The 24414-nt window shown below is 42.1% G+C and overlaps 2 protein-coding genes across 4 annotated transcripts in view; one reads left to right on the forward strand and one right to left on the reverse strand.

Moving 5' to 3' along the window:
* Window positions 1-8490, reverse strand: part of POLDIP2 (DNA polymerase delta interacting protein 2) — a 23778-nt gene extending 15288 nt beyond the window's left edge. Inside the window, exons 1-4 of one of the 3 annotated variants that reach the window (XM_033922133.1) lie at window positions 8393-8490; window positions 4938-5019; window positions 1086-1183; window positions 472-568 (exon numbers count right to left, since the gene is read on the reverse strand). In XM_033922133.1, the coding sequence (XP_033778024.1) occupies window positions 472-568; window positions 1086-1183; window positions 4938-5019; window positions 8393-8433 (318 nt within the window). In that variant the 5' untranslated portion in view covers window positions 8434-8490. Of the gene's footprint in view, window positions 1-471; window positions 569-1085; window positions 1184-4937; window positions 5020-7778; window positions 7994-8392 lie in introns of those variants that run through there. The other 2 variants (XM_033922131.1, XM_033922132.1) reach the window with 2 other exon arrangements.
* TMEM199 (transmembrane protein 199) lies at window positions 7996-16015 on the forward strand. The gene is made up of 6 exons (XM_033922134.1): window positions 7996-8256; window positions 8414-8487; window positions 11423-11512; window positions 13514-13556; window positions 14272-14384; window positions 15287-16015. Exons 1-6 carry the CDS (start codon window positions 8076-8078, stop codon window positions 15383-15385), a joined length of 600 nt encoding a protein of 199 aa, XP_033778025.1. The 5' UTR covers window positions 7996-8075; the 3' UTR covers window positions 15386-16015.
* Window positions 16016-24414: the final 8399 nt, after the last annotated feature.

A 24414-nucleotide genomic window follows, 5' to 3' on the forward strand; every position in this document is an offset into this window, starting at 1 on the left:
CTGCTGTTTCCGCAATGCTGACACCCTTGACCTAGTAGCTGATGATCATGCCTTTTTCTTTTTTTAAATTGACAACTTTTATTGAAAGCACACAACAAGAAACATACAAAGCCACTAAAAGCCTTTTTCAATGCCTGATAAATTGCGCTTTTCCCCACAACAGCTATGGCTGCTATATTGGCAACTTGATGACATCCTATCTTATATACCCACAAAGTCTGAGTGCAAAACATACATTCGTTCATTGGCTGTGCGTCCCTGACGTCAGAAATAGGTGGTGGTCATAATAATGTGACTTGACTGTGTAAGTTAAGATTTGCTAATTGGAAAAGCAGAAATATCTCAGCTCCAGCTCATTTCACTACAGCTTAGACTGTGCAGCTCTCAATATGTTTTTGGTTATTAAACTCTGTCTGGAATTACAACACACTGAGAACAGGACCCTATATGAACTAATTGCCAGTGACTTACTATATGTGGACAGTCCCGAGCATCTATCAGCACCTGATAGTAAGTGTGGGTTTTGCCTTTGACTTCTTTAGATCCATGACCTGTTGAGTTCTCTGCCCTAGGAAGAATCAAATCCCACACATGAGGACTTAAGAACAATGTGTATTGCTTGGCTTTCTGCTCCTCAACCAGGACAATGCTTGGTTCTAGCATGACATCACTCCCACCACATAGGGAACTAAAGCTGATTAACCAACAAACCAGAAGTTTCACTTGCAAAACTAACTTCTTCTGAGATCAGACAACCACACTCACTATACAACACCTTCTTATAAGCTTACCTGGCTTAATGGCTATTTGCCATTAATATGCGGCAGGTACTTCCAAGTGACCCAAGCTGGTCACTATCAGGGACAGGATGCTAGGCTTAATGAATCATTTTTCTGATCTAGCATGACAATTATTTTGCTGTTAGCTCTCTATAGCTGCAAGCTCTTCAGCAAAGCTTAATGTGAATGAAATTCTCAGTGGTCATCATTCAAGAATCAAGTCTTTCCAATAAGTGTAGCACTGACCCGAAGGGAAGGAAGGGCTCGTGATATTAAACCGATTCAGAATGAGAAGAAAATCCTTACTTGTCCGAGACAGGGGACGCCACATCCCGATCATACAGTCTGGCTTGCCAGGGGAAAAGGACAATACCCCGATATCCAAAAACACTGTGAAGAAATAACTGCAGACAAGAGAAGTAGATATAGTCCTCAGTCACAAAAAAAACATAAAACAAAAACCAACAACACTGGAATAAAGGATTCTATTCCTCCATAGCTGTACAAACTAGTGCATCAAAGTAAGAGTCTTAACACATTCAGCAAAAACCAAACAAAACATTTTTCAAATTGCCATTAGCAAAAGAGGTTATCTGGGTTTCCTATCCATACTGGCAAAAGGAAACTACAGATCCTACTGCATTAGCCCCTGAATCCTGAAGGTTTGCACTTGCCCTCCTAATATGTGTTGATTTTATATCTTTTTTTCGCTTACGTTGGATTTAGCAGATTGATAACTACATTCTGTATATTATTTTTTTAACTGTAAGCCACATTCAACCTTATGGCTTTTAGGCCCTTACAATACATACACTGCTATTCCTGAGGAAACCCTTTAAACAATATTCTGCTGAATTCCATGCAAGCTTTGATATTTTTTTTTTTTACTGACCTTGCTTAGAAGCGCATAGCAGTTCTTTCATTATACAAAAGAAAATATTAAAACTTACAAAGAATGTATTTTCCCCCAGGACCAATATGGCTACTGTTCAATAAAATGCTCCTTGGCATGAAATGAGAACAATGCATATGAGAACACAAGCAATTACAATATTCTGGCTTTATTTACATTCGTCATATGGCCACAAATAATAACATTTATCAAAGAATAAAAATATCAAGATTATTAGATAATGAAAGATTCACAAACAGAAAGCAAAGGAATATGTTACCATGCTTCAGCTCATGCTACAACTGCAAATCCTTCTCTCCAAAAATTTTACATCATTTCAAAAGTTCACATATTACAGAAAAAAGATGATGGATGCAGGAGATCCAAGATGGCATTTACCTGTGTGGATGCATTCAGCTGAGCTCCAGACTCTTCTGAATGGATATTTTACCTTTGGGTTTTTCTTTTTCCTGTTTAAACTTGATATGTCTCTTAAGAGGAAAGGCAAGGTGCAGAGCTGTCCCTACAAGTCTCCACCCAAGCCCGAATTGAAGCAGCAGCTGATTTCGGCATTTGCGCTGAACGCTCCAGTTTCAGAGCTAGCAGCGACTTCTGCAGGAGAATTTGGCCCAGCAGCTGCTTGAGACTTCTTGGAGCCTGATAGCTCAAAGCACTCCACCCCCCCCCCCCCCACCTAATTCCAGAGTGTTGCCAGTTCAGGGCACTGAATCAAATGCCGAGGAGCAGGTCGAGGAGATGCAGCTCGGAGAGGAAGTCTAGGAAGCATTTAGCTCCCAGACTTTGTTGCCAGTAGCAGCACCAGCTTTTTCTGTTATAGAAACATCTGAGAAGGAGTTAACGGTTGTAAATTCTGTTAGTCACCATTCCTTCTGGCTTGAATTCATTGACTTATTTGAGTCAGTTTCTAAACCGGGATCATCTGGCTCCCAGCATATTAAGCCTCTATTGGTGACACTGGACTCAGTTTGGGCAGCTCTTGTACGTTTAGAATCTTCAGTAATGAAATGTTCCAGTGAATTGGGTACATTTTCAGCTAAATTAGCCTTAAATGTTTCTCAGCAGGAATAGAAAATTAGCACTTTGACTCGGAGGGTGGTGACTTAGAACAGTGTGTAGAGCAACAGGTTAACCTGGCAACTTCTGTTGTTCAAGATTGGCTGGTATTTCATCAGAGAATGGAATATACTGAAAACAGGATTAGACTTTTGAATTAGAGATTTGTGAATTTTCCTAGGGTGCCTTATGAAAATCCTAGAGATACTTTAAAGAAATATTTTCTAAATGTTTTGAAGATCCCAGTAGAGGCATTACCACCTATAGCTAAATATTATTTGAAGGTGAAGACACAGCAGGGAACAGAAGATCAACCTGCAGAAATTCCAGGAGCCGAATTGGATGTTATTACTATGCTAGAGACATTAATTGAAGAAGTAACTGATAGAGCTATCTTGCTGGTTTCATTTGTATTTTAACAAGATAAAGATAGAATTCTTAAATTGTTTTTCAAAAATCGTTTGACTTTATTTTTTCCTGATTTATGTAAATCTACTCTAATCTAATCTAAACCTTAAGTTTATATACTGCATCATCTCCATGAGAATGGAGCTCGACACGGTTTACAAGAACTTAAAATAGTGGGTAGAGAAGAAGAAAAAGGATTACATGAACTTATGTGTAGAAGGGGGGAGAGAAAGGGGGGAAGGATAGAGCTACAATTTGCTGAAAAGCCAGGTTTTCAGTTTTTTGCGGAATAACTGAAGGGAGCTCAGGTTCCGCAGCGGGGTGGTGAGGTCGTTCCAAAGACCTGTGCTTTTGAAGAGAAGGGATTTTCCCAGTTTGCCTGAATAGTGGATGCCGCGTGGAGAGGGGAAGGCTAGTTTAAGCCTTTGGGCAGTTCTGGAGGAGTCGGGACTGGAGGAGTTGAAAGACAGTGGGATAAGAGGAGGCAGGATTCCGTGAATGATCTTGAAAGCCAGGCAGGAACATTTGAAATGGATTCTGGAGATTATTGGGAGACAATGAAGTTTGGCAAGGAGTGGGGAGGCATGGTCAGACTTGCGTTTTGAGAAGATCAGTTTGGCTGCAGTATTCTGGATTAGCTGGAGTCTTAGAATACTTTTTTTTGATAGATTTAAGTAGATGGCGTTGCAGTAATCTAGTTTGGAGAGGATGATGGATTGGACAAGGATGGCAAAGTGTTGTTGGCTGAAGTAGGATCTAGCTTTCCTCAGCATGTGAAGGCTGAAAAAGCATGATTTTGCCAAGGAGTTGAGGTGGTCATTGAAGGAGAGAGAGGAATTGATAGTGATACCAAGGACCTTGCATGAGAACTCGAGCTGTAGTGTATCGCCTGTGGGTAGTGTGAAAAGTGTGGGCAGGTGTTCGAATTTTGGGCCGAGCCAGAGTAGTTTTGTTTTAGATTCATTTAGTTTCATCTGTACCGAGAGGGACCAGGCACGGAGTCTCATTATGCAAGCTGTAATGTTTTCGTGGAGGTTGGTGAGGTTCTGGTCAGTCTCAAGGAGGACAAGGATGTCATCTGCATAAGTGTAGATTGTTTCCAGGGGGGATAGTTGAAAGAGTTTCAGGGAGGACATGTAGATGTTAAAGAGATGGAAAGAAGTTTCCTGTACTTTCCCAAGAGGCCAAGTCTCTTGGTATGCAGGTTATGATTAAATTTCCTTGTAAAATGTGAGATCATTTATCAATCCCAAAAATATGTAATTTTCAAACCACTATAATTTTCTAGATTTCTTGAAAGTAAAAAGTCATCTCAGTGCATTAGAGAATCCCAGGTTTATCTTTGAATCCAGCTGTACCCCATGAAGATATTTAATTGTATTTCAAATTATGATGGTTATAATGGAAAGTGCTTAATTTAGAAGGGAGGGGTAATTCAGGTATAATTTCCTATATAGGTTTTTCCTTATTGTTATCCTCCACTTTTCTCCTCCTGGATCCATTTTTTTGTTTAGTTCTAATAGGATTATATTGATATTTATGGTGATTTGTTTTCTTTAATAGAATGGTGAAGCTTTTCAACTGGATTTCAATGTTTCCCCGAATATAATCCTGATGCTATTCAAATGTTTATTTGGTTTAATATGAAATAATAAGAATAAACATTTAAATTAAAAAAGAGATGATGGATGCAGGATGCAGTCACTCATTTTCTTCAAAAGACAAATTTGCTTACTTCACAAAGTGGAACCATATCTAACAGCACCAGCCCAGCTCTCTCTTACCTGGCCAGTCTCATATTTTCCTTGCTGTTTTGGTGCTTCAAAAACTCCCACAGTTTCCAGCACTTTTCCTTCTGGCCTATTTCTGATAATAAATAAGACATATACAATTATTATAACAGAATCTATAATGACAAAAGCCCATCATTCAATACAAAATGACATGAATTTGCATGAACTGACAGAATCCTTCCACACACCCGAGGCAATCAATTTTTGGCAGCACAAAATAAAATGACCCAAACTGAACAGCTAAAAATATTTAGAAGGGGAAACTGCTAAGTTGCTGTAAAATCTCTAATTTTACCACAGAGCAGTTTACTGTGGGAGTCACTAATCTGTAACTCAGCATCAAGGCTAGTGACTCCCATAGTAAAGGAAAACAACAGCTTGTGATCGTCTCATAGGCTGTGTCATTCTGTTCCTCAGGAGCACTAAGCTTCTAATGCATGGTCCAATGTGCTTCTTTTTCTGCCATGTCTGCACTTTTAAGTTTGCTCAGGAAGGGAGAAAATGGCTGGTCGCACTTGAGAAGTTCCATTAGAGCTGAAAGTTGTATCCCCTTCAAAAGTCACTTTCCCCTAAGTTACAGTGCTCATTTGACTGCTAAGTAGAGCTATGACCAAACAGCTTAAAAAGACTATAACGTGTCTTCTTAGGGGGAGAGAGAATCCTCCAGACTTCACTTCTTCTACCACACTAAACCCTTCAAAGAAGACATCTGAGATTAACATATTGCTTGTTAGCAGCTCAAAGCTCTCTCTGGAAGGAAAAGTAATGCTAGTTTTCAGCTGACCTTATTTTTCATGGAATAATGCATCTTGTGAAGTTGAAATAATGAATTATATAGATGCTCTGCATGCATTTGCATATCATTATATTTCCTGTGGTAACAAACTGACATGCATTAAGACAATATTGTTGCTTAACACGTGTTAAGAGGCAAATATTGTACACTAATCCCTTAACATTTTAGTACTTTGAGTGCTTAAAGGGAATTTTTTTTATTTTTATGGAATAGAAGCTTGGTGCCCAGTTCAAACACTATGGGGAAAATTCTATAAACGGCATCCCAATTGTAGGCGGCGGTAGGCGTCCTACCGCTGTCTAACCCGCTAATCGGGACATACGTTAAAAAAATAAATAACATCCCAAGGCAAGCTGCTTACATTGTGGGTTTCTTCACAAGCCTAGGGAGACAAGTAGGGCCGCCTAAGCTTGCCCAAGGCTAGAAGTGGCCTTAGGCGAGCTTAGGTGGCCCTAGGCGACTTCCTAGAGCTGCGAGAGGCACCTGAAATGTAGGCCAGTTAGACGCGTCCGCTGAATTGATCATGGCAAAGGAATCTCCCTGCCTCGATCAGTTTAGCGGCTACGGCAGGGAACCCGTCCTCCCTGTGAAGACTACCGACAGGAGGTACGCCCTGTCCCTCCTGCCGGAACCCCTGAATGTCTGCGGCAGGAAGAGTGCCCAATTCCTCCTGCTGCCACCCCCAAGACATCCCCTGGCAGGAGAGATGCCCATTCCCTCCTGCTGGAAAAACTTCCAAACCCCCCCCCCCCCCGAGACATTCCCTGGCAGGAGGAATGCTTATTCCTCCTGCTGGAATCTCCCTCCCCCAAAGATCATTGGCAGGAGGGATGCCCATTCCCTTCTGACGGACAACCCCCCCCAAAGGGAATGCCCCTGACCCCCCCAGTACCTTCTTTAAGTTGGCTGACCAAAGGGATACTTTGTCCCTCTGGCCGGCAGGCCCGCCGCCACTGAATGGGGGGCCTGTCCCTTCCCAGTGCATTGTGGGATGCACCAGGAGGGGCCTAAGGTTCCGGATGTAGCTCAAGGCAAGTTCAAGTATTTTCCTATCCCCCACTTATAGTCTGTTTCTACCTGAGATGGTGCAGGGTTGCCCCAAATCACAAGGAACCACAGTGGGACTTAAGATGAATTCCAGGTTTTCAGCTTGCTGCTCTAAACCATTATACTATGTGTGCCTTCCTTTACTGAGTGAGAAAGACTGTTAATAGAGCAAAGGCCTTTAGACCGATTGCTCTGGCTCTATGGCATACACTGCAGTATAATGGAGGGGAATGGATGGGGTGGGGGTCGGGGGTCATTTCATGTGACTTAACCCTTTATTTGGCATTGTTGCTCAGAAACATGTGTTTTCTATGGCTCTTATGGGAGATCTGCATCTCTAAATGCCTGTCCTCGGCACTGATACTCTTGTTCAACATCAAGTTACAGTAAAGCAGCCGTTTTACCATCTGCCAATTCAAGGGTTAAAGAAGGCAAAGTCTGCTCCCGGTAAATGGTTGATCGAAAGTTATGCCAACCTGCAATACCTATTAACTGCTATTCTTGCGTTTCACATTTACTTTAACATATAGTTACGCATTTTAAACATATTTGGGTGTATTATATTACGTATGAATCTATAATTTTGTGTATTTCTTTATAAACCACCTTGAAGGATTTTAAAGTCGAGATAGCCTGAATAAAATAAGACTCTCATATGCAAAACAAGTATCTATCCGAACACATGTTGTAGCTCCCCACCCCCCAAGTACTGGCAAATGCTCTTCTCCAAAGGGTTTAACCCACCTAAGCAACAGAATATTTTGGCCAAACTACCACAAGCAACTAGAGATCTTTACAGTAATTGGTTTGTTTGGCTCCTCCAACCAAATAAATGTTCCGCTGTCCATACCAGGAGGAGCCACAGTTCCGGCGAAACCCCAGTGTGATTCCCGGTGTCCCTAGAGAGACCAAATATAACTGTTGCTGTTACTGCAGAGGACCCTATGAGGCTGCTGTGCACCAGCTTCTGAGCTCCCTCATTAAATTACCTGGATGCGAACCGCTTTTCCTGCTGGAAGCTATGACCACAACAGGCACACAACGGCCCCGGGCGAAGCCCAGTCCAAACCGTCAGCGCCCCAAAGCCCCTGCGCTTGTAGCGGCTCACAGCAGCCAGGCAGCACCGCGCTACAGACGCCGCCATCTTCCCAACTGACCCCCCCACAGCACAGCGCGCCTGCGCTCCGGTAACCCTAGGCCAACGCATGCGCTCTTCCCACGGGCCATGGGGACGAACGGACGCACAGCGCAGGCGCGCGACTCGGGTTTCCGGTCGTTGTGCGGACATGGCGTGCTCGTATGTGGCGGGGCAGAGGCTACAGCGGGAGATCCGGACCCTGCTTCAGCGAGAGCAGCTGCTCCCCGACGACTTCAGGGAATCCCTGCGGGCAGTCGTGAGTCCTACGGGCGAGCCTTTGCTGTCCTTCCAGTTGCTGAGGAAATTGCACAGCTTCTTACAGGAGTCTGGTAAGGGATTTTGCTGCCGTCGCTTGTCAGTTCAAGTCAAGTTGTAACACACCAAGGAGCAAAAAAGACGTTCCACGATCAAAAAGTAATAGCATAATATGGACTAGGATCCGTTTTAATAATAATGGATACTAACTGCAGTAATTTCGTTCCATAGGCTCTCCTGTATATCTCCATGAGCTGCTGGAAGGAAGTCAGATTTATCTGCCCAAGGTGGAGAAACCTCCAAGGGTATGTCTCTCTAGTCAGTCTTTGAGGATGGGGAGGAAACTTCGTGACTTGTATTTGTAAGAATAACGCTACAAATTAGCAAATAACTTGAAGGTGAAACATGTTTATTTGATTAATTTAATACATTGGTGTCTGACTTTCAGATATTCAGTTAAAAAAAAGTGTCGCCTTATTTTGTTTGTTGACTTCTCATTTTTTTTAAGAACATAAGAATAGCCATGCTGGGTCAGATGAATGGTCTATCAAGCCCAGTAGCCCATTCTCACGGTGGCCAATCCAGGTCATCATGTTTCTATGTTTCTGTAATCATATAATTAGTATAGTCTAGGATGGTATTTTGTCTCTAGCTGATAAGCTGCTGTACCACAAAGATAGAATTGTAGAAGAAAAGAGGCTGTCCTGATTTCTTTGTAGAGAGAGGGATCCGTGTCTGGGAGGAGGGGGGTGTGCTGATTCATGAATCACCCTCATGCAAATGAGGGCAATTGGAATCAGACTCCCAACTGACTGCGACTGCACAGATCGCTCTCCAGTGATCCCGACGCATGTGCAGACCATCTGTAGATAGTCTGTGCAAGTGCTGGTTTTTTGTGCTATCAATTTCTTTAGTCACTCAACAGTAACTTTATCTTGTAAGAGTTACCCCTGTATATCTTGTTTGGCTATTTGTGCCTGGCAGAGCTGAAAAGAAAACTTTTTTGTGTGTTTTTTACTTTTTTGCAAGCCTGTGGTTTTAATCCACTTTAAACCATTGGGTTAAAACCAAGGGCTTGCACTGCGGGGAAGGGCAGTCGGGGCAGAGAGCAGGAGTTTATTGAGCAAGGTGGCAGAGAGCAGGAGAGGGTAGTCAGAAAGGATGTGAGCGAATGGTTCCCAGCAGTTGCTTCTTTGTTGATCGGCCAGTCCAGATTTTGTTTAGTGAATCACTGCCTGCCTACTTTGCATGCCGTGTCCCATTTGCATAATCGGATCTGATGGGAGGATGAGCGGCCACGAGGTTAGTGAATCAGGTTGGAGGGAAATCAGGTCGCAAAGGAGTCACTAAGTGGTCGGGACATGATTGGTGGGCTTAGTGAATCTAGCTCTTTGTCCTGAAAATAAAGAGAAATGTGTCTGAGGTAACTCAATTGTCATTTGAGGAATAACGAGATACAGAACATGGAAAGCACCTCAAATGAAGCCTAGATTTAGAAAATTGCCTTAGTAGAATATTTATAACAAATGGGAGAACATGTATTGAGTGAAAAAAAATTAGATTTGGAATTCATTGACACAGAATGTTATGTTAATCAGGTTTTCTATTCTGCCTTTACCTATTCAGTTCAAGGTTGAATTACATTACATGTTCTCGCATTTGTTATAAATATTCTACTTAGGCAATTTTCTAACTCTAGGCTTCATTTGAGGTGCTTTCTATGTTCTGTATCTCTTTTATTCCTCAAACGACAATTGAGTTATCTCAGACACTTTTCTCTTCAGCTTCAGGACAGGTTGGGTCTGCTACCCAGGAAGTTACAATAGACAGTTTGGCATGGGCATTCAAATGTGGTAAAATCAGCTAGCATAACTTTTTATTTTTTTAAACAAACTTTCTGGAGGAAAGGTCCATAAACCATTACAAAGATAGATATGGGAAAAGCCACTGCTTATCCCTGTAGGTAAAACAGCATGCAATTTTTTGAGATCACTCCTGTGACATTTTTGGACACTGTTGGCAATAAGATATTGGACTTGTGGATCTTTTCATTTGATCCAGTATGGCTAATTCCTTGTGATTGGAGGATAAGGGTCTGTGGATATGACAGATTTCTACCTTAATGATGGAGGTACTTGGTCATATTCATGAAACTGAATTATTTCCTTAGAGTTGTTTTTTTTTATTTTGGTTTTTTTTATGAACTTTTAGTAGATTTCTTTGATTTCAGAATCTATATTTAGACTGGACTAAAGTATTACATGTAGGAAACAGAAACCCGAGGTACAACTACATGATGGGAGGGGTGCTATTAAATGAGAGTACCCAAGAAAGGGACTTGGGGGTAATGGTGGACGGCACAGTGCACAGCGGCCGCTAAGAAGGCAAACAGAATGCTAGGCACAATCAAGAAGGGTATTACAACCAGAACGAAAGAAGTTATCCTGCCATTGTATCGGGCGATGGTGCGTCCGCATCTGGAGTACTGCGTCCAATATTGGTCGCTGTACCTTAAGAAGGACATGGCGTTACTCGAGAGGGTTCAGAGGAGAGCGACGCGTCTGATAAAGGGGATGGAAAACCTTTCATACGCTGAGAGATTGGAGAAACTGGGTCTCTTTTCCCTGGAGAAGAGGAGACTTAGAGGGGATATGATAGAGACTTACAAGATCATGAAGGGCATAGAGAGGGACAGATTCTTCAAACTATCGAATAATAAAAGAACAAGAGGGCATTCAGAAAAATTGAAAGGGGACAGATTCAAAACGAATGCTAGGAAGTTCTTCTTTACCCAATGTGTAGTGGACACCTGGAGAGCGTAAAAGGGCAGAGTATGGTACTGGGGTTCAAGAAAGGATTGGACAATTTCCTGCTGGAAAAGGAGATAGAGGGGTATAGATAGAGGATTACTGCACAGGTCCTGGACCTGTTGGGCCGCCGCGTGAGCAGACTACTGGGCACGATGGACCTCAGGTCTGACCCAGCAGAGGCATTGCTTATGTTCTTATGTTTTATGAATTGGAGAATGAAAGGAGAGTAATCACTGGGCCAAAAGCCACACAGCATCTTCTGTATTATGGTTGTTGAATCCAGTGGCTACAGTTTTGAGTTGTAAAGTGATTTCATTCCTTATTCTTCCTTCAGGGTAGAGGCTTTAAAAGAAGGGCATTAAAACCACTAGGTTAATACCTGTAAAACATGTAGCTGTAATGTAATATTTAATCCTTTTTTTTTTTCCAGAACCCAGAGCTTGTGACCCGTTTGGAAAAGATAAAGGCAAAATTAGCAAATGATGAATATAAGCGTATTACAAGAAACATCAACTGCCAGGTAATAGAAGGAACCTATGGTATGAGTTGTTGAAGGAGATTGCAGATATTCAGCTGAGAAATGATGTAGTGTATGGGATTGAAAGAAATGGTGATATGATACTGTAGATAAGGCTGCAGGTTCCAGGAGTGTTCTTGGTCTGTGAGAAACTAATCTTCATATATGCTACTGGAACAACAAAACCAATAAGCTAAGCTTTTGGAACCATAAAATCTATTACTCCGAAAGCAGAAATTACCTTTTATTACAGCAACAGAAAGGGTGGTGGATGTGTGGAACAGTCTTCTGGAAGAGGTGGTGGAGTTGGATACTGTGTCTGAATTCAAGAGAGTATGGGATAGGTACATGGGATCTCTTAGAGAGAGGAAGAAATAATGGTTACTGCGGATGGGCAGACTGGATGGGCCATTTGGCCTTTTTCTGCCATCATGCTTCTGTAACACAACCTGTAGTTGTAGGTAAGATCCAAGCTCACTGGGGGCAAAAAGGTCACCCAAATTTGGGCAGTAAAATGAATTTGCACACAGCACTCTGCAACAGCATCTGGACCTCCCAGGTTTGTATTAGAACTGAGTGTAAGTCAGCATTAGCTATTACACCATGTAAAAAAAAAAAACAGGTGTAAATGTTGCTCTTTAGCTTATAATTTATTGTATTCTCTAAGTTATTCCCTAAGTGTGGGACCTTCCCACAGGGACACTACTTGCAGCTGCAGGCTACTCAGGCTGTACAGTAAACTTGTAGAATACTGACTTTTACGGGTGAATTCTAGTGTTCTATAATTTTTCCCCACCCCCCCACAATAAATTTTTATTAATATTTTATATATAACGGTTAGGTAATTGCATCAATGGAGCCAGGCTGTCTTACGGTGAATTTCGGAAAGAAATTAAGACTGTACTGTTTGATAAATTCATTTCCTAAATAGAAGTTATATTAATAACAATAATTCTACTCTGACTACTCTTAGGAAATTTTGTACCCTTGCTAATTGTATTTTGTACTTTGCTGATTGTCCAGCTCTCTTCAGTGTAAACCGCCCAGAAATCGTCTGATTGTGGTGGTATAGAAGAATAAAGTTATGTTATGTTATATGCAGTGCACATGGTCAAATAGAGCCAAAGTTACAGAGCCATATAGTCTAATGCCTAATACACAAAGTATCGTCTCTAGGCAGTGTAACCCGTACAGCAACTCCCCATAGACAAATCTCTCCCCATTATGAAATTATCGCATCAGAATTAAAACCCTCCTCCCAACCCTCCTTAATAACCCCAATTGGGTGAGCACCCAGTGTGTCCTTCAGAATTCACACAACTCTTCCTCCCTCTCCTCCCTCCCGGAAGTGTTCTGTAATTTTAGCATACACATGGGATGCTTAGCTTCTAAGGTCATAGAATTTGGGGGGACTGCATACTGTAGTACTACTGCCTATCTAGATTGAGATTTGAACCTGCAACTGAGGCTGAGTTAGAGTAGCTTCTCTTACTGAGCTAATAGGAGAACCTCTTTTACTTTAATCATATTTTCATATCCATTTCCTGTATTATTCTACCTTTTCAAAATAAGGATTCAGTCTGTTCGGACAGTGCTGTATTCTGACATGATCCTAATATAGGCCCTGTAAAATCATTAGCTGCCTGGAGCATTTCTATATAAGCATCTCTCTCTAAGGGCTCCTTGTTCAAAGCCATGGTAGCAATTCCCATGTAGCAAATATAACAAAGCCTATTCAATTCCTTCGAGCTTTGTCACATTTGCCACACTGGGAATCACTACCACAACTTTGTAAAAGGAGCCCTCAATGTTTTATATGGATAGTTTTATTCTGAACATCTTGCTTCTCTATCTAGTTCCAGTAGAACACCTTTATAATAATCAGCAAATGCAGATTTTGCAGTCATCAGTCCTTCATCGATAAAAACTCAACTATTAGGTTTTTCGTAGTTAGTATTTTGGCTCAAAGTATGTTTTAAATAATAAAATACCTGTCCTTGACAGGAGCTGAATCGGTATGGAACTCTAGCTGATTTTGGAAGACAGGGTGAGTTATTCATACATACACCTTTGATTTCACTCCATGGTAGAGCTGAAAGTGTGATCCCAGTTCACAGCGACACTCCCCAAGTGTGTTTGAGGGGGGGGGGGTAGTTTTAAATGCTTATTACAAGGATGTACTTAATGAAAAGTGACAGACTCCAGGTCAGTATTGCTTGCGTTAATGAAAAAACTATATGGATAAAGTTGTGGGATATTGAAGAATTCTTGTTGTGTGAATTTAGTGCAGTTTGTGATTCCTGTCTATTGGAGTAAAAAGCAAATACCCAAAAGAATTTATGCAGGAGCTTTGCAAAATAATGAACCACCTTTTTGTTTAATATTAGTTTTGGTTTATGTTAGAGATGCTCCAGGGAAGGGCATCACATTTAGTGTGTATAGATTTTTGAGCACATCCACAGATGTCTATGTTTGAAAATGACACCTTCAAAACTTTCAGAATACATGAAGCTATGGCAGAGGGCCTGCACACTGGATCATAAAATCCAAGGGTCGCTGATTTTAAACTGGTCCAGCAATGGCAGCATAATAGGGAGTAAACTGGGCAGACTAGATGGCTTTCATAGTCCTTGCCTGATGTCATATCCTATTTCTCCCATCAGAGACATTAGTACAGAATCTAATCCTTTCTGCTCTGATTTAACAACCTTTCAGTTCATACTTCATTGCTTTTTTTTTTCCTCATGTTTTCCTTGCTACAGTGAAATCCATGAAAGCTGTGGCGATAACAATATTCAACTTTATTGTTACTGTGGCTGCTGCATTTGTCTGTACGTATCTAGGCAGTCAGTACTACTTCACTGAAATTGCAGCGGTAAGTGCAAGGGTGGGGAGTTGGTAAATATTGTATTTTCTCAGATGTTGAACCCTTTGTATAATCTTGTTTTAAGGAACCATCTGAAACAAAGCAGCACACTGGAACTTGTTGCTATGCTTTTATTGACCATAATCCAAGAAAGTGGAAATGTAACTCGGAATGGAACAAAAATACAATCCATGAATCAAATTGTGGATAAATACGGGAAGGGGAAAGGGGATGCGATTTGATATACTGGGTGGCTGGGCATGTAGCAACAGAGCAGCTTTGTAAAAAGACCTGAATGTCTCATATGGCACTGGCACAATCCCCATTTCATAAGTCTATACAATAAATATATATATTTTAATGTTTAATATATTATTTTGCTGCTCTTGAATCTGCATTATTCACTCCATGGGTTAGAGCAAGGATTGAGAACCAAGGGAGGCTGGTTTAAATCCTGCCGCAGCTCCTTGTGATCTTGGGCAAGTCACAAAGATCCAGTAGTTACACTATCCTGCCCCCTCTGCCCAAGCTTGAATCACACTTTTGAATGAGCTGAGTTGGGTAGGATATCTTGCACATGTTCAGAGACTTGAGCTTTGGGACAAGGGATCAGCTTGATTTCATCAGGTGCTTAACTTACCCACTTATTTGGCTGTTGGATCTTACTGTCCACAGAGAACATCTGTTCCAGGTGTGCAACTTCACTTTCCTCTGCCCAATTCTCATTATACAAGGTGCAGCTGCTACCTTACTTACTGTGTCTCTACTGTGGAAGCACCAGGAAGCTTAGCATATATTCTGACTATGCTTGGATTATAAAACAGAAATAATCTAGTTCTGTTAGATCTAAAATGTTCAAATCCATTTTTGTCAATCTGTTCTCAGTTTTTGTTTTGCTCTTTCCTCCCCAGAGGGTGTTGTCATCTGTCATTGTGGCCTCTGTGGTGGGTTTGGCGGAGCTCTATGTTTTGGTGCGGACTATGGAAGGAGAGCTTGGAGAACTGGAGTGATTATCAAACTTGTTGCATTTCTCCTTGAACTTTCAGAAGGAGAGCTTGGAGTGTTAATTCACATTGACTTGTTACTCAGTAATGGAACGGATTCAGAATATGAAGCAGTCACTTGAAGATGTTTGCTGACATCTTGGTGAAGGATTCAATGTAATAGTATGAACTTGTCTCCTCTCTTACAGGGAGCGTACTGGTCTTCTGATAAAGATTTCACTGAAGCTATTTGTAGATGTTGATTGATGTCTTGCCTGTTTGTATATGTATAATGTATAGACGCAGCTTTTTTTTTTTTTTTTTTTTTTTCCCTTCAGGTGGTTTAGATGTAGTCAGGGATTGTAGGACTCTGTACTACAGTGTCACTATACCCAATGCAGGAAAACCTGTCTGCTACCTAATGGGACCAAGAGTGAAGGAGTAATGGCAGACCAGCTGATGTGCTTTCTATTTCAGCTTTCGCCAGCATAGGCCGCTTGTACTGCTTGATCATGTCCCTGTAGATGGGAAAAATGGAGGGTGGTAGAAAATATACGTTAAACTCTGTTCTTTACCATATATGAAGGGGTGAAAAAATATGAAATTCTTTACCATATAGGAAGGGGTGAAAAAATATGAAATATGTTTCTCGGTATACAATCACTGAAGCAGCCCTTTTACTAAATCAGATTAAGTGCTACCACGCTTAATGTAGGAAAAAAAAGTGTAAAATGCGTTAAAGTATTTTGTCATAATTTTCCTTTTTGTGCACTTTAACTGCGGTATGTGTGTGGGGTTTTATTTGGTGGGGGGAGGGGTTGGAGGAGGTATGTTGGACAGAGTATGGGTGTGGGAAGTGCTATTCAAGTAGTGTGCTAGAAATGGGCCTGATTGGGGAGGGGGGAAAGTCCCTGTTAGGACACACTACGCCAACTTCATAGGACAGCTTAATCAAAGAGCCCTGAAGGTACTAAAGGAAGAGTTACATCGGTCCCTGCTAATGTAGGGCTCCTTTTACTAAACGGCGGTAGAGATTTCCGAGTTAAATGCTCCAATGCTTACAGGAATTCTATGAGCATCGGAGGATTTAATTTGACGGCCCGTGGTAGAAACCTCTACCATCGTTCAGGAAAACCCAGCACTTGCAGAATTAGAGTTGTTGCTTTTCAAAGAGAAAAAGCCAAATCAAATCTATGAATTGCAAGAATTTTTAATCATATTCCTTTTATCATGTTTGATAAGCTGTTTTTCTAAAGTGAATCCACCTCTAATGAGTACATAAAGCATACACAACTTCAAAAGTGTTTATAAAAATAGTACAGCAACTTTGTAAACCCTGCACTCTCAAAGCCGTAACCTCAAAATGTTTTATTGCACGGTCATGTCTGCATTGCACGGTCATGTCTGCATTCAATTCATGAAAAATATATAACATTTAGGAGGCCTTTTACTATGGCACACTAATGATAGCATACACTCAATGTGATACAGCCCGTTATATACCTATGGGTAGCATGGCACTTAACACATGCTAATTTGTTAACATGCCCTTAGTAAAAGGACCCTTGGTTTAATGCACTTATTTATAAAAATCAATATTTGGATTGAGTGCTCGGTTGTTTGAAAGTGGTAAGCAATCAAATGAGCAACATGCCTTAAGGCATAGGTGCCCAAAAGGTCGATCGCGAACAACCAGTAGATCGCAAGGGCAATGCGAGTCGATCACGGAGCCCATCTTGGGCTCCATGATAGACTCGCATTGCTTTTGCCTTCTCCCTGCTTCCCTGATGTCACAAAAGCCAGGTCAGTGCATCCACTGCACAAGCGCCGGGCCCACGAACCTTCACTTCCCCCCCCCCCCCCCCCCCGACATTAATTCTGACGTTGGAGAAGAAGTTCCAGGCCAGCCAATTGCAGCCTGGCTGGCCCAGAACTTCCTCTCCGACGTCAGAATTGACGTCGGGGGTGAAGGCTTGTGGGCCCGGCGCACAATTGGGAGTGAAGTCATGGGAAGGAATAGAGAGGATGATGAAGTAAATTAAAAGGGTTAATAGCTGGGACAAAGCATGTTGCTATGAAGAGCCAGAAATGGAGACTGAAACTTGGATTGGAGCTGTGGCAGTGGAGAAGAAATAGTCTGTGAGGGTGACAGGAACTCAAAGAGGGAGCATGCGATGTAATGGGGGAGGAGAACTGAGAGAAAAATACATAATTTGGGAAATAATGGTAAGAGCAGACAGGAGGAAGTGTTTGCTGGGGGCATTTGGCAATGGTGGAGGTGGCTTGGGCATGGAGAAAGAAAGAAAGAAGGGAGCAGGGAGAGAGAAAGAAAGACAAAGGGGAAGGGAGAAAGAAAGAAGGGAGGGGGCAGGGAGAGAGTAAGGAAAAAGTTGGGGGAGGGAATGGAGTGTTTCGGGGGGGCAGGGGGCAGGCAAGTAGAGAGGAAGAAAAAGTTGGACTCATGGAGGGACAGAGAGAGATGTTGGTTGGGGAATGGAATGAGGTCTGGAGGAGAGGAAGCATGCAGGAGGCAGAAAGAAGGGAAGAAATATTGGACGCACAGTCAGAAGGAAGTGCAACCAGAGACTCATGAAATCACCAGACAACAAAGGTAGGAAAAATGATTTTATTTTCAATTTAGTGATCAAAATGTGTCTGTTTTGAGAATTTATATCTGCTGACTATATTTTGCACTATGTCCCCCTTTTACTAAACCGCAATAGCGGTTTTTAGCGCAGAGAGCCTATGAGCATCGGGAGCAGCACAGGGTATTCAGTGCAGCTCCCTGTGCTAAAAAACGCTATCGCGGTTTAGTAAAAGGGGAGGGGGTATATTTGTCTATTTTTGTATAGTTGTTATTTTTGTATAGTTATTTTTGTATAGTTGTTACTGAGGTGACATTGCATATTTTAAAATAATCTGCCTTGACCTCTTTGAAAAAAAGCCCGAATATAAATTATAATTAACATTTTCTCTGTGTACAGTATGCTTTATGGGTTTTTAAAAAAATTTTTATTGTTGGTAGATCATTTTGACTTGGTCATTTTAAAAGTAGCTCACAAACCAAAAAAGTGTGGGCACCCCTTGCCTTAAGGATTAGTATTAATACCAAAAACAAAGTTTTCTCATGTGGGGGTTAAAATATATAGTCAAGCTCACTACTCATATTGGAACTACTCTTTATACTAGGCTTGAGTATATAGTGCTAAAAAAATTAGAATCTTTGGTCACATAATGATGTGGAAACAAGGATCAGCAAATTGAGCTCCTGCCTTCTCTCTGCAATTTTTAAAACAGCCATACTAGCTTTAATGGTTAAACAAATGTACATAAATTTGAATCAGTTACTAGTGTATTTGGATTTTCAGAAGTCATTTGTCAAATTCCCTTAGAGATTCCTCAGAAAATTAAAAGGTGTTGGGATGGGAGATTATGCCCTTTTGTAAATATTAAACTGGTTAAAATACAAGAAACAAGAGTCTGACTAAATGATCTTTTTTTTCCCTTTTTTGGAAGTTCTATAATAGTATCCCAGTAGTCATAGAGGAATGTGTGGTGTTTAACATATCCATAAATATCTGGATGAATGAGGTGATTAAATAATTCTACGTCAGCTGTAAATTTGAAGTCATTACAACAGCAAAGGATTGTAGGAAATTATAGAACAGTTTATATAACTAGGAGCTTAGTCGTCAAATGGCACATCAGATTCAAATGTGGGCACGTGCAAAGTGATGCACATGGGAACAAATAATCCCAATTTATAGAGGGATTGGGACGTTTCAATGCGGCCCTTTAAGCATGGGCCATTTCATCATGCTGAGTTGGCCCTACCTATCTCAACTGAACAGGCGGCTCACGAGGAGTCTGACTTGCTGTTCTGAGTCGGACCCATCGCGCTGAGTTGTCACCCCCACCCAGCTCACCTGAAGAGCTGAGGAGTCTGGCAGATGCTGTCTCGGATAACTTTATTGAGGGGAGCACTGCCGGCTGCAACAAGAGCCTTCAGATAACTTTATTGAAGCACCAGTGGGGGATGAGGGGGGCATTGTCCCCTTTTTTCACCAGTCCAATTGGGCATGAAGTACCAGTAGGGGGGAGGTGAGGGGGCAATGCCCCCCCTCTTTCATCAATCCAGTTGGGCATGAAACACCAGTGAAGGGGCAATTCCCTCTCCCCCCCCCCTTTTTTTTTTTAGAGGATCTTTAAATTCTTTATTCATTTTTAAAACATATACAATAAGTGAAATACAGAGTAAATTAATCTTTTTACAATATAGACATCACTTAAAATTTTTCAAAATTCATGCTTATTAATACCCTCCCTTCCCCCCACCAAAACTTTTCCAACCTTATTTACCTCCCACCCCTCCCCCCTCCCCCCTCCCTGGATCTGCTTATTATCTAATAACAAACCATAACTATAGAGATTCTACAAAGGATGTCAATGGGCCCCAAATTAATTTAAAGTTTTCATTATTCCCTAATATAGCAGCATTCATTTTCTCATATTTATATATTAGACATAAACTTGCCCACCAAAATGTAAAGTTGAGACGATCCCAGTTTTTCCAGTTTCATGTAATCAATTGTTTAGCTGTACTTATCATAATTAAAAAGAGACGTCTTTTATGTTTATTCCCCCCCCCTTTTTTATATTGTGGCTCTTTAAGAGCAGGCAGTTTTATTGTGCTGAGTCATCCCAGCTCGGGAAGAGTCTGACAGATGCTGTCCCAGATACCTTTATTGATTCACTAGTGGGGGGAAAGGGGAGAAGGTCCAGCCATAGTGGGAGCCTTCAGATAACTTTGAAGTTGGGGGGTGAAGGGGCAATGCCTTCTCTTTCACCAGTTCAATTGGGCATGAAGCACCAGTGGGGGGGCTATGGGGTCTGCCCTGGAAGCCTTTCTTCACCTCTCCAATTGGGACTTAAGCACCGAGGGGGGGGGGTGTCGTGGGGTCAAGCCTTCTTTGATATGCCCCCTCACCATGTTATTTGTTTGATGGAATGACAGTTTGAGCAAGGTAAGTGCTTGGCAGCGAAGAAACAGCCCTAATGAATTGGCTGCACTAAAATGTTCACAATGACAGGGCCACGATGAAACAGCCATGCTGAATTGTTCTAGACCCATTTACAGATACATAATGCTGGCTTCTAATTTAAGCATCACTATTCAAGAAAAGATCTTGGTGTCATTCTACAGTATGTGAAAACTTTTAAGCCAGTGTCTCATTATCAAAAAAGCAAATAAACTATTAGCTCTACCATGTAAAGGGAGTGAGGTCTTGATTTCTCTGGATTGCTTTGGAATCGAGAAAAACAGTTATGTTGTTTCCGCAGTAGAGAGGGCTATGATTACTAATAGATTAGCAGGCGCTTGTGGACCAGGGTGCAGAGCTTAATGGACATGAGGATCTAAAAGAACATACTGGTTGGGAAACCCATTCTTAAGAGACGATACTGCTGAGGACAATTGGTGATAGCAGAGGAATTCTGCTGAGGGCAGTGTTAGATTGTACCTCTGCCATAGGGGTCACCTTTGTGGAGTGTCAGCGGCAACGAAGGAGAGCTGTTGAAAGTATTAGCCAGGTCATGCCTGCAGAACAAGAAAACCTACAAAAACTTTAAAAAATAGTGTTTTGGGTACTTGGCAAACAGGCAGCCTTATTACCAAAGTCAACCTGTAATGGACAAAAGATTGGCCCTTTCCTCTTCTCTAGTTACAGAGGGTATTATGGTGGCACCTAATTCTGAGGACTGCAAGGGGTTGGTGTGGTGTCTGATTCTGAGGATTGCCAAGCTGAGCATGTACAGTGACTGGCTTCTCATTGAAAACTGGGGGCTAGCTCACCAACCTGAGGGCATTCTCCAGACATAATAATGCTGATCAATGTTCTGATGTCTGTTAAACCTCTTCTAAAATGCATTTAATGTCTTAATCTATACAAATCTGTTCTGTAACCTGGAACCACAACATAGTCTTGTGATTAGGTTATGTTGATAAAAACAAGACTGTTCTTTGCACAGACATGGTGGTTTTTGAAGAGTATTTGGCATTGCTAAGATTCAAAGGCTGTTCTCCAGTCTGGTCTGGATGCTGTACCTCATCTCCTTCCCTTTATAGCAGGGGTGTCAAAGTCCCTCCTTGAGGGCCACAATCCAGTCGGGTTTTCAGGATTTTCCCAATGAATAATCATGAGATCTATTTGCATGCACTGCTTTCATTGTATGCTAATAGATCTCATGCATATTCATTGGGGAAATCCTGACAACCCAACTGAATTGCGGCCCTTGAGGAGGGACTTTGACACCTCTGCTTTATAGTGTAACAATCTTAAAGAATCATGCAGGGCATTAATACTCTCCAAGCCATGGAAGTTAATAAAAAGGTGAAGACAGAATGAGACCTTGTGTTAGAGATGCTCTGATAATGATTGGGAAGTGCCTAGTCCAGGGGTAGGCAATTCCACTCCTCGAGAGCCAGAGCCAGGCCAGGATTTCAGGATATCCACAATAAATATGTATGAGATGGATTTGCATGCACTGCCTCCTTGAAATGCAAATCTATCTCATGCATATTTATTGTGGCTATCCTGAAAACCTGACCTGGCTCCGGCTCTCAAGGATCGGACTTCCCTAGTCTAATAACAGCATCTGCCCGCCCAATTCCATTATAGAATAAAAGCTTAAGCTGGCACTGGTGCACCTAATATTTATGTGCCAGTAGCTGTACCGGCCATAGAGCTGGTGAGTAAATACAGTATGGATGCATACAACTTATGGTATGCTGAAGTTTTATGCATACAATTAGGAGTCCCAGCTGTGTTCCGCCCATGTGCACACGTCCTTACATATGCGTGCCACAGCACTTACAGTATACACGCACTTACAGAATAGTACATAGGGTGCTTTAGTGCACAAGTGCCAATTTTCTCAGCATTTATGTACAGTAGACTGTTAACTGGATCTTAAGCAACCAGAAAAATAAAAAATCAAAGAAATACTGTAATACTTTAAATAAAAATGAGGGTAGAAATTAAGTGTAAACTTGGACATGCCATACCTAAGTACGCCCACGCTTTGCCTTCCACATGTCCGGTAGTTTGTCTGGAACAGTTTATAGCATGGGGTATAGTATTAGTTAGGCCTATTTTTAATAGCAACTCTCAAGCAACCAGAAACTACATTGATCCAGCATCTATCGATCCCCATGGGTGCCGGTTAACGGAGTCTACTGTACACACAGTTTGCAAAATCACATGCACCTAGTTATAGAGTTATGTTTTATTATGTTTTATACATTTTTACATTTGTCTTAAGCAGGAAAGTTGACATCAGGTCAGAGAGCCAATAAGTACAGTGAATTTCTACTGTTTTGATGCTATACATGAAATCGGTTGACTCGTCATGAATTTGCTGCTCTCTTTTATCCAGGAATACAGAGGACACTTGTGAAGCCCTGAGGTCCTGCGTGCCAGGATCAGGGGTGAGAGGAAGATGCAGCAGTTCTGGGAGGTGTGCCTAGTAGCTGTAACATCAGAGATAGTTTTACCTAAAGGTCAGACATTAAAGGTAGTCAGGTCCTAGCAGGGCGAGATTAACCAATAGGCCAAGTAGGCACATGCCTAGGGCCCGAAATGGTCAGGGGGGCCCGATGAAGGAGGGCATCAACATTGTTTTTTCCAAATGGTGATGGGCCCCTCCAGCATCGATCGGCAATGCGGACCCTTCCCCCCCCCCCCCCTCCCACCGACGGAAAGTAAGACAAGCAAGCAACGCGGGTAAAAAAGACAACAGGAACTGCAATTGTGCAAGCGGTGCTGCTTGCCCAAAGCTTCCCTCTGATGTAGCTTCCTGTTTCTGCCTGGGCGCATGGTGGGGCGGGGCAGGGGGCCCAGTGTACTTGGGTGCCTAGGGGCCCTTGACAAATTAATCCTGTCCTGGGTCCTAGTGTTTCCTGATGCCAGTAAGCGTTATGGGGAAGGGGCTTCCTGCCTACTTCTTAATGTGATCTTATGTCTGCCCTGTTATAGAATGAAAAGTTAACTTCTTTGGGCTGTTTTGTTTTTAATATAATCATCAGTATTAAATTATTATTTTCTATCCTTATTGAAAACTTAGGGCTCCTTTTACAAAGGTGCGCTAGCATTTTTAGCGCACGCACCGGATTAGCGTGTGCACTAGCCGAAAAACTACTGCCTGCTCAAGAGTAGCGGCTAGCGCGCGGGGCATTTTCGCGTATTCCACGCGTTAAGGCCCTAACGCACCTTTGTAAAAGGAGCCCTTGGTTTTGTGTTGTATCGATGCTTAAACAAAGTCAAACTTTCATCCGGTTTGGAGAACAGTCAGAACTGTTGATTACTTCTCGGAAGGATTGCCTCAGAGCGTGGCTCTCAACCACTGTGCCAAGACACATTGGAGTGTCACTAACAGCTGGGAGGTGTGTCACTGAAAATTTGATAGCATGCTTGTGCTTTTCTTAATAACTACGTGTAATGATTGAGACTTCTATACTGCTGCTTTTTTGTAGTTATACAACCACATTCAAAGCAGTTTACATACAGACACTTCAGGCATTTTTCCTATCTGTCCTGGTGGGCTCACAAGCTTTCTAATGTACCTGGGGCAGTGGAGGAGTAAGTGACTTGCCCAGGGTAACAGGGAGCAGTGCAGGGAGCTGAGGCTGTAGCTTTATCCACTGTGCCACACTCCTCCTACTGCAGGTTGGAGAGAGCTGAGAACCATGAAGTGAGGTACTAAATAAAATCTCCATAAGAACATAAGAAGTTGCCTCCACTAAGTCAGACCAGAGGTCTATCGCGCCCAGCGGTCCGCTCCCGCGGCGGCCCATCAGGTCTATGACCTGTGAAGTGGTTCCTGACCATTTCTATAACCTACCTCTGCTTCTATCTGTACCCCTCAATCCCTTTATCCTTTAGGAACCTATCTAAACCTTCCTTGAACCCCTGTACTGTGCTCTGGCCTATCACAACCTCTGGAAGTGCGTTCCATGTGTCCACCACCCTCTGGGTAAAAAAGAACTTCCTAGCATTTGT

The sequence above is a fragment of the Geotrypetes seraphini genome, chromosome 15 (assembly GCF_902459505.1).
Source record: "Geotrypetes seraphini chromosome 15, aGeoSer1.1, whole genome shotgun sequence".
Classification (NCBI taxonomy): Eukaryota; Metazoa; Chordata; class Amphibia; order Gymnophiona; family Dermophiidae; genus Geotrypetes; species Geotrypetes seraphini.